The sequence below is a fragment of the Gasterosteus aculeatus genome, chromosome X (genome assembly GCF_964276395.1).
Source record: "Gasterosteus aculeatus chromosome X, fGasAcu3.hap1.1, whole genome shotgun sequence".
NCBI classification, from domain to species: Eukaryota; Metazoa; Chordata; class Actinopteri; order Perciformes; family Gasterosteidae; genus Gasterosteus; species Gasterosteus aculeatus.
The window spans coordinates 6444223-6456698 of record NC_135698.1 but is presented as its reverse complement, the minus strand read 5'-3'; the positions used below and the strand labels follow the sequence as shown (position 1 = coordinate 6456698).

At 47.6% G+C, this 12476-nt stretch overlaps 1 protein-coding gene across 1 annotated transcript in view; it reads right to left on the bottom strand.

Moving 5' to 3' along the window:
- cdh13 (cadherin 13, H-cadherin (heart)) overlaps positions 1-9751 on the bottom strand; it is a 251006-nt gene extending 241255 nt beyond the window's left edge. Inside the window, exon 1 of the mRNA XM_078081980.1 lies at positions 9459-9751. Within this exon, the coding sequence (XP_077938106.1) occupies positions 9459-9503 (45 nt within the window). The 5' untranslated portion in view covers positions 9504-9751. The remainder of the gene's footprint in view (positions 1-9458) is intronic.
- Positions 9752-12476: the final 2725 nt, after the last annotated feature.

The following is a 12476-nucleotide window of genomic DNA, read 5'->3' as shown; positions in this document are numbered from 1 at the left end:
TACAAAAGCTGAATTAAAACGGCGTCATGTAATTTGTCATTGCGGCGTTGTTGTTGTCATTTTAATGTCTGCTCTCCCACACAGTCATTATCTGTTCTTCTTGGAGAAGTCAAGTTATTTCACAACTTGAGCATTGAAGAGCAGCGGCACCCACCCACCCGATGCAACAAAAAAAACAGAGTTAAGTGCTAGAGCCTCCTCACTTTCCGACAATAGGAGAGCAAAAGCATTGTCTCTGCTTTTCAAGTTCAGAGTTGTGAAGGAGAATCTGCGGTGGAATCAAATACTTGACACATGCATTAGCTTGTGAAAGTGGTTGGGTTTGTGAATGTTTAGAATAAGCAGCAGTCGTGGTGAATGCAGTCCTATTATTAACATATTATTTGAATTTTCTGAGCCTTACTGAGAGCAACGCTCTCAAGTCTCAAGGGGAAAGTTTTGCATATGCTTGTCTCACAGTTTTCTGTGTTCCAGGTGAGAAAGACGCACCCAAGCACCCTAAATAATAAGCGCCTCTCAAACGCCTTTTGCTCCTGCAGCTGCTACATTCCATCACTAACTGACGAGTACTCGCTGGTCACTGCCGCTGCATAACAAGCTGAAAAGTAACCTCATACAACCTGCGGTGCTCAACACTGCTGCTCCCTGCTATGATTTCCCATACGTCGCTGCTGCATTACGAGCATCAACACCGCTGCCTTTGCGTTATTCTCTTTCAGAAATCCTCATCGTTGTGACCGTTTCTCCCTTTGAAAAGTCTCTCTGTCCTCGCCCAGAAGTGACTGTGCATGTTGTAAATCATGCAGGCCCCAGAGATACTCTTAGTAACCTGTCTTAAAATAAAAGGTTTGACACTTTGGGACTGTTTAAGAATATTGATACTACACTCAATCAATACTGGATGGTAGAGATTAAACTACAGCCAGGAGACAGTTTGCCTTTTTTACTGAAAACAAGGGGAACTGTGCAGAGGGATCAAAATCCATCTTCAGCGTGTTAAACAAAGACAATATCTAATGTCTATTTTATCTTTATCCAAGCTGACCATCTCCTGGCTGTAGCTACACAATTAACGTAGTTTTACTCGCTTCATCTAACTCCCAACATGATTTATTTAATATAAAATATGTCGGTGCATTCCACATGCAGTGACTTTTGTTACTACTTTATCATAATAATGTGTTCTCCTTATGTTTGTGCTTGTGTCCTGTGAGTAACTTATAAATAAGAATAATAAGTGTTGAAAGGATCTTATTGAAAACACAGTTGCTTTATTTTCATGCTTCATTCTGTTACGTTTTCAGAGTTTTTAGTTTGAGCTCTTATCAAATAGTGGCCATTTAATACCATTAGTCTCGTTCTCTCATTTGTGTTTAACTAATTAAAAAAGAACAGAAGAAGAATCCGTTTAGGAGGAACCATTTCTCCAGGTACCATGTGTACACACGCTGAGCTATCACGGAAAAAGCCACTCTTCTTTCTCATCCGGCTCCATTAGAAATAATGATCTCCCATTGATCTGCCGAAGCCTCTGTGGAGCTCAAACATGAGCTTGTACTGTCTCGGCCTCCAACTGTCTGTCAGCAGCCTGCAGGCCTCGACTTGCGAGAGTTCCTGTGATTCATGTGGCTTGTCCCAGCACAGCAGCCGAGCGCGTCTCCTTGCGGGACTCAAGACAAAAAGGGCGGCAAGGCCCTCTTCGAGCGGGTCAACCTCATGGGGCCCTGTGACGCTGAACGCGACGATAACTGGCCGCCCGCTGGGACTCCACCACTGCGTGGAGGAACCAAGCCGCCGGTATGGGCGCCACCGCAGCGGAAAATTGTGTCCAGTAAAGCGTGTGCGAGGAGCGGGAGAGGATGTGACGGTGAAGACACAACGCATTCCTAATGAAAATCAAACCTAGTCAGCTCCCCCGCTCAGAGGATCTGTGAGGGCAGGAAGGCTGTAGCACATCTGTAACACCCCTGTAGCCGATCAGAGAGGCTGAGCTCGGATAATGACTCGGGAGGGGGGCCGAAAAAAAGTGTGGCTGCTAATCTCCGTTGAAAACAAGTGAAAGACTATTGGGATTGAAAATGGGAAAAGCAGCGTTGGTCTCGATGAAAACCGCTCAGGCCTTTCAATCAGTCGCGTCTTGCGTTTGCGGGGACGGATGCGGCGTCTCTACGGAAATCACGGCGCTCACCTCTCCAGGCGCAGCCGAAGCCACAGACTCGGCGTTGCCGTCATTACTGCTTCCCAAGAGTTTCACAGCACAACCTACTTCGCCAAAAGCCCTTAAGTGTGCTTGCAAATGGCCACCCGAGCACTTATCCAAATGGATCGCAGGCTCCCGGCCTTAAACTCATTGTTTTAATTACTTCAGGTACGCAGGACAAACTCCCGCTCAATGCGGTGGTGGCGTATGGATACCAGTAAAACATAATTGGGAGCTAATGGGCAGCTTAGACACGGGACGGGGGTGATAGGACAGCTACTGTAGGCTCACTGCTGTCAGTGTGAGTTCGACTATGGAAAGAAAACAAAAGACAGAGCAATGCAAAGGATTTGACGGATGTCAAAGCACAAGAAGGTTTGATTCTCCCCAGAAATAGCCTATGGCCTCTTAATGACTAACGCTCCACTCAAGCAGGCCTTTTGTCTCTGGCATCCGAGCAAGAGGAAGAAGTAGCTTTGTAGATGAGGATCCTTTCATATCAAAAGGGAGGAATATATTCCTGTGTGTTCACGTGAAGCAGGACGGCAACGAGAGCATCAAATGCAGCAGCTCTGCAACGTTCCCTCGACTACGAGCTGCATGAAGTCAAATCAAAGTGAGCATCATCAGGCCGAGTTTAAACAGCTTCACAATATGGTAAAATCGGTGAGGTCATTACCAATCCAATGGCATACCCCTTGGCTCTGCTTTTCTTTTCCATCATTTAATTCATTTGCTAGCTCAAAGCCACGGCTCTGGCCGTGCTAATATAAAAGAAAAGAACGTTAATTGCGGTGAAAGGAATTGAACTGAAGTGGCAGGGACAAGTTGGCTCCTTCTCGTTCCCACACATGCTGACATCAACAGCAATAAGTGGGAAGAGCCGTTCTAATAGCCTTAAAGCGACCTCTCTGCGTAGGCCCCAACATGGCGCTTCGTGAGTTGGCTTCACATGAGTTCTCCAATCCCTGCCTGTTTCTTGGCCGTTAGGATCAGGAGTTTAAATGGCCACTCCACCTCTACAAAGCCCCTCTGCGAGGAAAAAAAAGAAAAACAACACTCTTATCGGGGGGCCGTGTCGGCATAAACGCACAAGCAAACATGCGCACACAAACGGACGTGCGCAAGGACATGCTGCTTAAACATTAAGTGGATATGAGTGGCAATTATCCTTTACAACCCATTTAACAATATTTGGCATTCTGTCGCCATCTAGGCAGCGGTGGCGGTACTGCGACACGTCAGAACCAGTCAACAAGATTGATTTTATTTTCTTCTTTTCTCACAGGTCAAATATGCCTCCCGCCTGATGTCTCCTAAAACAGTGACGCGGGGATAATGCATGACGGGAGCGAACAGACAGGGAGAGAGAGAGAGGGTAAAAATGAGATTAAAAGATTAGAGTGTGTGAACTGTCTACAGAGCGTATGAAAGAAAAGAGAGAGCACCAGGAGGGCTGCAGAGAGGGTAGTGAGCTGATGAAAGGAAATAAGGGGGAAAGAAATAAGGAGGAACAGTACCACAAAAAAAAAAGAGAAAGCCTAAAGTGGGTGAGCTTGAGTGATTCCTTGTAAAAGTTAGACCTCCTCAACCATCGCTTCCGTTTAACAGAAAAGAGGCATTTGATTACTTCAAAGAAACTTGCTGAACACGGAGTGAAGCAGAAAATCCCCAGAGTCACGGAAGAGAATCAAAAAGTTGGCCTGAGGCCTTCAAACAATCCCGTCACGTGAAGTGGCACATCACAGAGTCGGTTTCCCCTCCGGAGCCTCACAATGTTAAAGTCAAGGTGATGATTTGATTACCTTGGTTTACGATTGAATGTAGCAGCTACCTTGATGTCAGGAAACAAGTGCGCAGCCTTGTTTGTCACATTTGAGGTGTTTTTTTCCGCCTAAAGACCAGGATGGAATGTCCCAATCCAAACAAGTGTCAACAAATAAGTATTAAGGACGATCACAGCGGATTAGGGAGAGAGAAACGAGACGCTTTTAAAAATGTTCTGTCGTTGGAAACAGAATCTGTCCGTCATAGCAGACGACACGTAGACGCAAACATACAAACACCTACGCTGCAATGTATGTGCAACGTTTTCTAGCACGGTCACACACAGCCACCGAACACAGGAAGCGCCATGAAGCTTGGATCTAACATGTTGGATCACACGCCGCTATGCTGCTGTTTCATCGGTATGCAGATTTGGTTTGGGTGTCAACAGATAAGTGGAAACTCACTTATTTGTAAAGTTGTGGTTGTTTGACAAGGTAAGCAGATCGACATCTCCGCAGAGAGTTCAGATGTACAATGAGAAAGTTGTAGACCTCATTAAAGTCAAAAATTGCCACCGTGAATAAACCTGCGATAATGATCTCATGGAGAAAAAAAAACAGTGTTGTTTTTTTTTTAGGTGTTCATCCAAATTTGTGTGTAAAGCTTTAATTGGGGCCAGGTCATGTTGAAAGTGCTGTTGCTTTCCCCTGGGATACTTATTACAGCGCAGAAGATAAGTGTTAGCATTTTCCCCCCCAATGTTCCATTTAGTTCAATAAGTGCAGCAATCGCTCCACGCAAAACACACCCAGCTAACCGATTAACTCGTTAAAAATAGATCAGGTGACAGAAAGCCTCTTTAGAACCCCGTCGCTGCAATTAGCAACGCGGTTAGCGCCGAAAAGCTCGCCGATTCGGTGACCTACATGCACCTAAATGAAAGCGCACCACGCGGCGACAGCGGCTCACTGAAAGGCCAAAGCGACTGGCGGTATATCGCGCTAACTGTCTTTAGCGCAGGCTAGAAAGAAATGAGACCACGCCGTACCAGGGCCCCTTTTTTTACATGAATACTTCCCCTGTGTGCTGCCGGCGGCTTGGCACACACACACACACACTCTCACACACACACACACACTTTCTCTCTCCGTGGTAATGGAGAGGAGTCATCGCAATCACGGCGGGAAGAGAGAAAAAAATAAACTTGTGCCTCCTGCCAAACTGTGTGTGTGTGTGTGTGTGTGTGTGTGTTTGACAGAAAAAAAGAGAGGGGAGGACATATCTGGATGCGCTTGTGAGTGTGGCGACGCGACAAACAGAGCCATGAATATCTGTAATGTGTTGCACAGAGTTTGTCGGGGGGGGTCGCAGAGGAGGGGGGAGTCACGTCAGAAGTGAAAGAAAGACAAGGGGTGTGAGTGTGAGGCGTGTCTCTCTTCCACCCACACTGTCGATTCGTCCGTGGTTTGGGAGGGGTCGTGGGGGGGCACAGCTGCTTTTCCTTGACGCCGCCATCTCCACCCTGGTGTCTGTATGGCTCTTTGTGGCGCTGACTTCTTCATCTGTGCGCTTGTTCGACCACAAAATTGACGAGAAGAAACCCGACTGAGAGGAGAGCGTGATCAACCGGAGGGACGGCGACATTGTTCTGTTGTGTGTCCTTCACACATGGTTACTGAGGCCTTTTGTGCGTTTGTGTGTGTGTGTGTTTTTGCTGCTATTTCTACCCAGTAGATCACATGAAACAAATAAATCCACTCAGATCTTTACAATCTGACGATAACCCTAATGTCCATTGGCACAGTGAGGCCACTTGTATCAAATACAGGCGGATTCTAATCGAGCGCTGAGGGGACATATTTACCTTAATTAGCACTCTCACTATCTGTATCCCTCATCGGCCCCTGCTTCATCCTCCACTCATCCACCCCCTTCCATCGGAGAGGGGGCTGGCCCAACGTCAGGGGAGAGAAGATAGAAGAAGACCGTGTTTCCCCTCAAAAGGTCACACCCTCCCACGGCGGAGCTAAGATAGCGTTTGACCTTATCGCCCGGTGCGGTGCTGCTCCGCCGCGGTCGCAGGGGGACCCACGGATAAATACAAAAACTCTCAGAGTGTCCGTGTCGAGAGATGAAAACAAATCTGTGCAAGTGCACAGGTGTGTGTGTGTTTCTGCCTTTCCTTCTGATTGAAACCAGAGTGTAGTTGTGTGTGTGTGTGGGGGACTGGGATGCATCCATGCGTGTACGGGTTCGAGTTTTTGCTCTTACTCAACACTGTTGATGTCGAAATGAAGGTGAAGGAACACCTTGACGGACTGAAGCAGACGCCGCGTTGCCTTTGACGGGGCTCGTCACGCCGCTGCCTCATTCCTTTGTCAAAAACGGCGGCATCGAAGGAAAGCGCACTCGGGCAGCAGCAGGGTGGCGCGTGCGGAATGAGGGGTCGCACGCAGGAGCCTTCCTGGGGAGACGAGAGGTCCCCTGAAGGTGAGTTTGGAACGGACGTCGCATTGTGATGGACGTGGCTCCATCTGTGCGGTACATCACGCGTGTATACGCTGTATGACCGATTGTGTTTTTGTGTCTGACACACACACACACACCTGTTGCTGCCCTCCTGAGTAATGGCCGAGTCCACTACTTTTTTTTTGATGATTCCACCTCAGTAATCTGCCTCTAGGACTTAGCGAGGGGGAGAAAACCTAGAGGGGAGGAAGGGGTGGGGGCCGTCAGAGAGGATGAAAGAATAAAGTGCGGCTGTCTGTGCCAGGCGTCACCAGGGTACGTGTTTGTGCACTTGTCGCCGCGAAGGTCAGCCCTCTTATGAGCAACAGAACACCACGGACCCTCCCTTTGTCTCTCTCTGTCTCTCTCTGTCTCTCAGCAAATCTTATCAGGTGCCAGCCCGCAACTCAACCTGAGAGTATAGCTGTCCTACAGCATCGGCTGGTGAGGACGGAGAGGACGCTGAGCATTTTGAGGGAAAACGATGTTGGGAAAATAAAGGTCTGTAAATCACATTCATTGAAGTGAGTTTGAAAGGGTGGGACGACATGCAGGCAGAATGAAAAGTGTAGGGTGGGGGGGGGACAAACGGACGAGACGGACAAAGAGGAGGAGGGATCGATGGGGAGAAAAGTCCTCGTACCTGCAGCTCCCAGCTGTGCTGCGCTCTCTCTGAATCATTGCTCCACCCGGAGAGACTGCTTAGCGTTTCATTTGGAAAACAGGGATTTATTGCCATGGAGGGGGCTGCTACTGGCGCCGGTTCCCATTTGTCGCCGTTCGGATGTGTGTGTGTGTGTGTTTGTGAGCGTTGGGAAGTGGGAGGAAGGTGGACGCGTACGGCGACTCTTTGAGGGAAGGAACTTGGCTCCCAACCTGAGGATCCATAAATATCAGCAATAAGATTTTCATCCCACGCACTCTAATGCGGTGAGGTTGGACGTTTCAGCACTTCTCTACGTGTGAGTCAGGTGGAATAATTCTGCGTTGATATGATGCATGAAAGCGTCTTGTGTGAGTTTTCCTGACAAGCCAGGACGTGCTGCATTTGCTTCACGGTACTTCCTTTACATCTTGGGAAAGTGTTTAAAACAATTAACAGGACCGAGGATAAGAGATGGGTCTGGATCGGCCTGTATATCAGGCCGCCGCATCTGGAGGCCAAAGGACAGCCGGCATCAGACTTCTCAACTGCTATATACAAGTATATATCAACGGCAAGAACAAAAGTAAATAAGTCTATTCAACGGCCTCGGTGGCGGGAGGTGCGGAGTGCATTGGCGTTCAAGAGGCGAACGGGGTCCGAATCAATAAAACAGAGGGTTAAATAATTTCTTTATAGGAACTATTAGCCTGAATCATGACTCTCTCAGATCGGAAGATCGAAGAATGACACGGAAATGAGCCGAAGGGTTATCCAATTAAAAATGAATAATACACAGCAGAAAACATGCACTAAGCCTACACGGGTCAAATCAAGGAATGCCAAATGAGCGGAGTTGTTGTCTGTGCTGCTTCTCAAATCCCTGCAGGACAGAGAGAGAGAGAGAGAGAGAGAGAGAGAGAGAGAGAGAGAGAGAGAGAGAGAGAGAGAGAGAGAGAGAGAGAGAGAGAGAGAGAGAGAGAGAGAGAGAGAGAGAGAGAGAGAGAGAGAGAGAGAGAGAGAGAGAGAGAGAGAGAGAGAGAGAGAGAGAGAGAGGCACAACAACAACATGGTTTCCAAAATAAGCTGTTTGCCTGAAATGCTTCGGGACTCTCCCGTTGTTTCTGTGTTCAGGAAGTAGTCTCAGCCTGGTTATTTTCAAATTAGCAAATTATCTGCCAACGTTTGGGGACTGTCGCGAGCCGCGCCACGAGCCGCGCCACGAGCCGCGCCACGAGCCGCGCCACGAGCCGTGCCACGACCGGTGCCACTATCGAGGCACCTGCCGACAACTCAAATGGTCGTTTTCACTGATTTTAAAGGAAGCAGTGAGTTTCATTTTTTTAATCTACCTGACATCACAGATCAAGAGAGCAGGAGAAGAAATGTATTTTAATCTTTTATTAATGTTAAGGTTATTCGCGCTAATTGCGCAAAAAGTGTAAAAGAGGCGTCACATCAGGAAGGATTGGGTGCTGCCTGTATGTACCTGAATCTAAGGTTTGGCAGTTGCCTCTTTCTCCCCATCTGTCTGTCAAAGTCAGATCAAACAGGCGACTGCCTCTGTCACAGTGGGAATTAAGGCTTTATTAAATATCCCGAGAGAATCCACGTCCAGGGGGAGCGATAGAGTGAAACACCCAGAGGGACGCCGCCGATAGTGGAGCGGCCAACTTAGTTCTCTGCCTCTCTAAACATCCCCCCCCCCCCCCCTCCCACCACCACCACCACCTCCACTCCCTCCTCAATCTCTCTCCTTCTCTCCTCTCCTCCATCCGCCTGTTTGCTCCCCCCCACACCCACTCACACACACACACACACACACACACACACACACACACACACACACACAGACACACACAAGTCCAAAGAAAAGCTCAAGTTGGTGGCTGAGCGGAATATAGATGCGACTCAAGACAAGAGCCGCGGCCGTGATTTTCACGCGCACGTAACATACACACCCCTGCGATTCCTCCTCCCCCCTCCCTCCCTCCCTCCCCCTGCCTGTTACACATTAGAACAGATGCATTTCTAAAGTGAGGGACGAAGATCGCCAGACCCGACATCCTCTAACCCTCCACCCCCCTGCTGCCAAACTCGACCGCGCACGGACGGACGGAGCCGGGCGGTGCAGGTGGATGTGGTGCTGCTGCGCGTCGTGTGCGGAGTCCGGACAAACTTGACCAGGCAGCTATTTGAAACACCAGAGCTGCCAGAGCAACAACTCCGACTCCACGATCTCGTCCAAGCCTCCCACCCAAAATAAAAAAATAACCCTAGACACACACGCGCGCGCACTGACGCGTGCGCCCACACGCGCGCCCCGTCCCGTCTTACCTGGTGGAGGAGGAAAGCCAAGAGGATGCGCACTCCGATCTCCATGGTGTGTAGAAATTGCTCGCGGTGGTGACACGGATCTCAAGACAGGGTGATGATGCAGGCTGGGTCAGCTCTGCTCATAATTCCACTGTCCGGAGCGCCGGGGAGAGAGAGGAGAGGAGGGGAGGGGGGGGAGAGAGAGAGAGAGAGACAGAGAGAGAGAGAGACAGAGAGCGAGAGAGAGAGAGAGAGCGCGTTCCGCCGTGAGCCGCCAGCTGACAACTTCCGAATAGAACCGCAGCCGGAGCAGCAGAGCCGTGGATCGGGGAGAGAAGACCACCACGTATGAGCAGCACATAGGGGGGTGGGGGGTGGCGGTGGGTGTGATAAGCGTCCGTGTTTGTATTTGTGCATGAGTTTTGGGGCGGGGTCGGGGCGTGTGTATTGGGGGGGTGGTGGGGGGGTCATTTCTTTTTTTTTCTGACCAAAATTCACACGCAAAAAAATAAATTATGGGAGGTTTCAGGTTTCGAAGACGCATCAATATAGGCTACCGGGTATCGCCCCCCTTCCCCCCACCTCTCAGCTGTTATTCCGGCATGCATTACATGTTCCCTAAAGTGATTTACGTCTTATATTCAATGCGTGAGCGCCGAGGGCTCGGAAGAGGCTTTCCGATGTGCGAGCTGCAGAGAGAGAAACTTCAGCCATGAAGCGTGTTGCCTTGTGTACTGTACGCACAATCACTTATCAGGATCACACAATGGCTCCAGAGCATCATTGCTCCTTAGTGTTGACGAGACCACCTGGGCTTCAATCATCAGAGTTATTCCTGAATTTAATATTTTAACCAGCAGAATACTTCTTTTTTTCATGTATTAAAATTGCTTTTCCCTCCTGGGGATTTTTTGGTTTGCTTGCTTCATTCAAGGGTCGTTTAATCATCGTTCTCTCTTTCTCTTTCTGATAAACTGCGTGCTAAATAATTGCTGTTATGTATAATATGCGCAGAAATGTGATGATCTTTTATAATGTACTTATGAGACAGACACTGTGGTTCACAGGTGACATTAGTCCCTCAACATTTGATTCATTGATTCATTGTTATCAACTATAAAATGTTGAATAGGCTTATTAAATAGAGAAAATGGCAATAATAGTAGGACAAACATTGACATTAAAACGTTTTGTTTCTAATCAACATCTCCAAACTCCAAGTGAATTCACACAGAGGGGTTGCTAAAATATTTAATTCAGTACTTAGATTGCATGTTGGACAACAACCAAGCAAGGGTCAATACACATGATATGTCCAATAATATTGGGGTTTAGTAATATTCAGATATATTATCTTAATACAAATCCAATGAAAAAGCCCAAAAACTAAAAGCTAAGTAGGACCAAGGTCTGATACTGATACACCGGCCCCTTTATTATGATAAATATTGGCACTGTAGTTTATTCTCAAGTCAATCCGACACACTGCTACCGTGAATATTACCTTAATGCCAAATGAAAATACTCCCTAGTGTCATGAACTATTTGAGTTTAAGTAACGTTTGCTAAAACCTATTGCACCGTACTTTTCTGGGAAGGTATTAAGCCTTTTAAAAAAACACGGTGTTTGTGTTCCCGGGGCGGCGCGGTGGTGTGGTGGTTGTTGACTCACAGAAAGTTCTGGTGTCAATCAAACCCGCCCAGGACCTTATTGGGTGGAATTTGACTGTTCAACTAGTGTCTTTGTGGGTTCTCCATCCATCCCTCACCCGCGCGACCCTTCTAAGGTTAAACGTTATAGAAGATGATTGAGTGGGACGATATGACGTTGGTGCTGAGGGAAGCTGACAGTCTTGAGAAGTTGGAATGTATTGAGAGACAGTCACACATCGTTGGCTTTGTCCTTTCAAGACAGCGCGCTTTGTGCTGAAGTGTCCTTCATGAAAAACACTCGACGGCTTCAGTCGTGCTGCACTGTAACTGACTGTGACCGCTGAGTATCCTGTCGGAAATAATCAATTAACTAGACCTCGTAATTATTAAAGTGGAGGATGGCTCATTTGAATTCAACCCTGTGGCTGATTAAAGCCCTGATGGCCTACAACATATCTCCATGTGTAGGGTTGATTGATTTTAGTTTAAGACTTTTTTTTTGTTTCATCAGGTCAGACACGTCAGCAGAATATTTAAACAGTTTCATTGTTTATTTGTCGGTTTATTGCTAATGCAAGGGACATGTATTGTTCTATCTACTACACAAAACCAGAACAGCTTCAGAAAGCAGCAAACAATGATAACGGCAAAGTTAAAGCTGAAGGAACTTGTATTGCGCATATGGAATTCACAGCGTCTACAGCGCTGTGCCCTGCCTGCTGCTGATTGTGGTGAAGCTCTGGTAGCAGAGCAACTGGCCCTCCACCCGACAGAAAACAGACGACTGCCATGCTGTGAATGTCAGATAGTCCGGCAAAAGCAATGTGCTTTCTTCTGCTGTGACAAGAGTGGTACACCGTGTATAAAAATGCACAATAAAGAATGAATGAAGTCCACATTTTGCAGCAAGCTAGTTACCTACCTTGTTAATTCCACCGCGCTTTCATGCTACACTCTCCGTCTTGTCAGTCACTTGCTGTGTTGGGAGGGGTGAACACTTGATTTCCCTTGTTACTTTGCAGCATTAAGCTACACTTTTCTGCACAGTTTCTGCAGCTTAACAGCTCAGCCACACGCAAGCATGTTCTTTCTCAACAAGCCACATCTTTTTGTGGACAGAATCCCTGCATTTGCCAAATTGAGCGTTCAAACTATAGAATCACAAAACAGTGCCTTGACCAGGGATTATTGTTGGAATGCATTGAGATGCATTCCAAGTATTGTTCTTCGAATCTTTATTGTTGGAATGCATTAACGATGCATTCCAAGTATTGTTCTTCGAATCTTTATTGTTGGAATGCATTAACGATGCATTCCAAGTATTGTTCTTCGAATCTTTATTCTTCAGCTTCTTCTTCTATTTCTTCCGCGGCACCTTTCAACTCC